General features: G+C 26.8%; 1 protein-coding gene across 1 annotated transcript; it reads left to right on the top strand.

The window, feature by feature from the left end:
- Positions 1–486: 486 nt before the first annotated feature.
- LOC115034595 lies at positions 487–1,729 on the top strand (the record flags this gene model as incomplete). The annotated part of the gene is made up of 3 exons (XM_029491906.1): positions 487–603; positions 713–868; positions 1,562–1,729. Coding segments are annotated over exons 1-3 (441 nt in total), but the record flags the coding sequence as incomplete, so codon positions are not given.
- Between the last annotated feature and the right edge of the window lie 2,736 nt (positions 1,730–4,465).

Raw genomic sequence — 4,465 nt, 5'->3', positions numbered from 1 at the left:
CAGATGACTCACATAATAATATTAATATACGTAACAGCTAGTGGTGACCAGACATAAGAGCTACGTAGCACTACAATATAATGGAAAATAATATTTCTCATATTGTTATAGAAACTAAACATTTTACAAGTTACACTGCAAGTCCCAGCATGAATTTGTCTATGAATAGAGCCATGGTTTGGTCACGCATGATATATAATATAGGTAATTTAGGTTTTTTTTAATTTTACAATTATTTTATTTGTGAAAATTGTATCACACCAACTTTTTTTGTGCTGTTAGTACCATTTATTTAAATATATAGATAATTTTACAATTTACGGAACAACTGAATCACATTTTTCCGGTTCAATATATTTATATAATTATTTCCGGGAATATTTAGAAGTTACAGATCAAGGATGTCAATATTTCTAAATAGGTAAATCAATTTAATTTAGAACGCATGTCTGTTAGTTACCTATTTATTCTTGTTGTTGAAAGCGTATGAAACACTCTATAGTTGTTGAAATCAAAGGAAAAATGTTAATCATAACGTTCGGACTTATTTTATTTTTCTCATCGTCTCAATCCGACAGCCTTTTTAGGCCAAACTTGCCTGTGGTAAATTAATAATCGACTTGATTTATTAAACAAAATATCTTTTTTCTATTATTAATACTAATGAGCCAAAATTATATTTGTGATTTATTTGTAATTCCACCTATTACAGGGCGAATATCTCATAGTGTATGATAAACTATATCCGTGTGAAAAAACAAAAAACTATCCACTTCAATTCAATTGGTATTTAAGTAAAAAGACATCAAATGTAACGGAGGTAAAAGGCAATACGACATTTTTGATACCATTCGATGATACTCTTACAGTAAGTACATGTGCATACGTATAATGATTAAATTAAGAGTTTTATAATACACAGGAACTATTGTATTGTGATATCCTGTAGGTAAAAAAATTGATATTGATAAATTTATTAAAAAGTATTTCTATTGATAAATCTATATAATAGATCCTGCAATATATAATAAAATAAGTCCTGATTGATTCATCATCAACGAATTGCCAAAAATAACAAACTGATTAGTTTTAATTTTCATTCCTAGTTCATTATAATAATTTTAATATGGAAGTTTCACTGTAATACTATACCTAATAGTACTTGATATGTACCTACTATAATATTACAAGAGCCTAGCTACTTATTGGTTAGATCGTAAGGAGACAAGGACCACAATATATTCTGTATTCATTAAAATTGCATTTAATAACACATATCACAACTAATTTGTATCTGTAATTAACTGGATTGACTGTAAATAATTAACGAAGTATAAGTTTAAGAACCTTTTTTGTTTCCCCCATGTAATTCAAAAATTATATAAATCATAATTATCGTGATTATAATTATCACGAAATAAGTGACTAAAGTCGCCGAATTCTGGTGAACAAAATAATTTCATTATTATAGTTATGATCTGTTAGTTAGTAATTTTAATTTCTAAATGAATTGAATATTTATATAATTATCTAACTAAAGTAATATAGTATTTATTTGTAGATCGATTTTAATTTAGCATCTTGGGGATCAACTGGTGGATGGGTGCCAAATGCATATATTGTCAAGACAAAAAAGGCATGCAGTAATGCAAAATCTATCTTTGGAAATTCGTGGCTTAAATTTATAGAGGGTTTTAACATTCCAACTGATAAATGTCCACTACCAGTGGTAATGTATATAATCATTAAAAACAGTTATATAATTTTATAATTTTATTATTTTTACTTTTGTTTTAGTATAATTAAATTATATTATAATAATAACAATCATAATATTAAGAGCTGTAACGTAATCAACTGAGCCAAGTTTATATCTGGCATACGGAGATCGTATAGATAAATATACAATAGTAATCAATAGTAATAAAATATAAAGTTTCTAATACAATTAAAAAAGTTATTGAATTTTCCAGATATACAATATTACCAATATGAACACCAATATTTCCTTAATTATTTATATTTATGCATAATGTATCTCGCATTTTTATAATTTGATTGGTACATATATTTTTCTCATCAAGGTTATTAACTATTATTTTTTTCATATGAATTGTATTAACTATATCATTGTTTTTTGTATACCGATTTCCACATAAAAGTTGTAATAGACTCTTTACATAATTTTCCAAATTATTGAATGTATGTAAGTACCATGTAATTGGGAGGACTTCTTAAACTGTTTAATTTGGTACTATGTGGTTTTATATACTTTCCTTTTCACCTATCTATTATTTCTATATCATTAAGACATAAAAAGTATGTGCATTTGTATGGATCTTATGAGAATTTATTTAATGTACAGTGGATAGATAGTATGTTTGTGTGGCTAAATAACTTGACTGATGAGTAAGCCAACGGAAGAGAGTATAAGTTACTTGTATCATAATTTTTTTGGATAATATGTATTATTTATTTATTATTATTATTATTTATTTATTTATGACTGTTATATTAATTGTGCCTCCCCATCATGTTTTTCAGTATGATAAAATTGAATAACATAATTTCATATATACTTGTTTTAAAATATTTTATTTAGAAAACTGTTTTTTTTTTAAACAGAGTAGTTAAACTTCTCATTTTGTTTTCTATATTCTGTATAATATGATTTGACTATTTCAGATGCAAATCTATCATTATTCCCAAATATTTTAATGATAATACCTACCATATTATTTGGTTTACAGTTGCATCAGGTTGAATTAAAGGAAGCTGTGAACTACTTGTGACACATTGATTTATTTATGTTAAGTGATAACACATTTTTTTTCATTCAATTATATATAGATATGCTGTAATTCACCTTCAACACTTTATTTAATTCTTCCCAATTAGCATCGACATTAACTAGCACTACAGTACACTTGAATAACCTACCTTTTAATAATGACGACGGCATTGAGTTAAAGTATTAAATTAAGAATACTATAGGTCCTAGTGAAGTACCTTGTGTGAATCCATAATCGTTGACATAACTATTGCTAAACTGTTGAATAAAAATTTTATTATGGATCGACTATAGTGAAAAAATAACACAATGAGTTACAATAATAATAAGTAATATTTTACTATAACTAAAACACATAACTAAGTATGAAAAGTAAACTGTCTTGTAACAATGTAAGTGTTATGCTTACAAGACATACATGACGTACACATAAGGAATACTATAATGCAGTACCTACAGAGTGCATTTGGTCGTCTTTATATCAGGACTTGAAAACGAAAAAATTTTCTGGTTTCGGTTTCGGTTTCGGATACCGGTTTTGATTTTTACCAATTTCGGTTTTGGTTTTGGATACCGGTATCGATTTTTTCCGATTTCAGTTTGGGTTTCGGATACCGGTATCGATTTTTTCCGATTTCGGTTTCGGTTTCGGATACCGGTATTCATTTTTTCCGTTCGATTTCGGTTTTTAACGGTTTTAACCGGTATTCAAAATCAGTATCGAATATCGGTTTTAATCCCTGTAATTATAATAATTTACAATGACATATAATACTGGCGTTGGAACCTACTCGCCAGTCGCCAAACATTGCGTGACGTACGATTTAGCGTCTGGTTGCCTGACAAGTAGTATAGTATTTGCAATCAATGATAATATTTACACTGAAATGAATACGTAATTATGACGTATTTAGTTATAGCCTCTTCACTTCATAACACATTTTCCAAATGATTTGCGTCTTGATTTTTTAGAGTTTGTGAACTTCATCGTTTATAAGTTGAAACTATTTTGTCAATAAGGGGCTAACTTTATGCGTGCCCCACCCACTACATTAATCAAATTGATTGAAATTTGTTGTTTTACTTTTGATTTGTAACTATTTGTAACTATTTGAAACCATATATTCAACAGTATTTTACATTTAATTAAAAATTGTTTGGATTTTGTTTATTAAGTATATTATTAATACTGTTATCATAGATGAAACAAGTAAAAACGGTTCAGGTCAGTCAGGCCATGGCCTGATCATTGTGTGTTCCACTGTTTGGATAACATACTGATTATTCATACCCTAAAATATCCAAATTACTAAAAGTACTAAAAAATTTCTTAAATTGGTCAAATCTAAATTAAAAATCAATGCTCTAAAAACTATCACAATTTTAATTCTTCAACCAATAACACATAATATAAATGAAATAACAATATCATATATATAAATATATTATTTCATTCCTGTGAACTAAATTAAATCGTTATTCTTCGTTTAAATATCTTATTTCCTCCAAATTTCAACTTAATAAATAACTAAAAAAAAAAACTGTGTTTATATATTTTTTGAAATATTTCAGTTACAGTATAAACTACTTACATGGAACCTATTTTTAAATCCTTAGCTATACAAAATTAACATTTTTATATATTTTTAAGCTTTTAGTTGCAAAATAATTTTT

Source organism: Acyrthosiphon pisum, unplaced genomic scaffold (assembly GCF_005508785.2).
Source record: "Acyrthosiphon pisum isolate AL4f unplaced genomic scaffold, pea_aphid_22Mar2018_4r6ur Scaffold_1506;HRSCAF=1995, whole genome shotgun sequence".
Classification (NCBI taxonomy): Eukaryota; Metazoa; Arthropoda; class Insecta; order Hemiptera; family Aphididae; genus Acyrthosiphon; species Acyrthosiphon pisum.
This window is presented reverse-complemented; position numbering and strand designations above follow the sequence as displayed.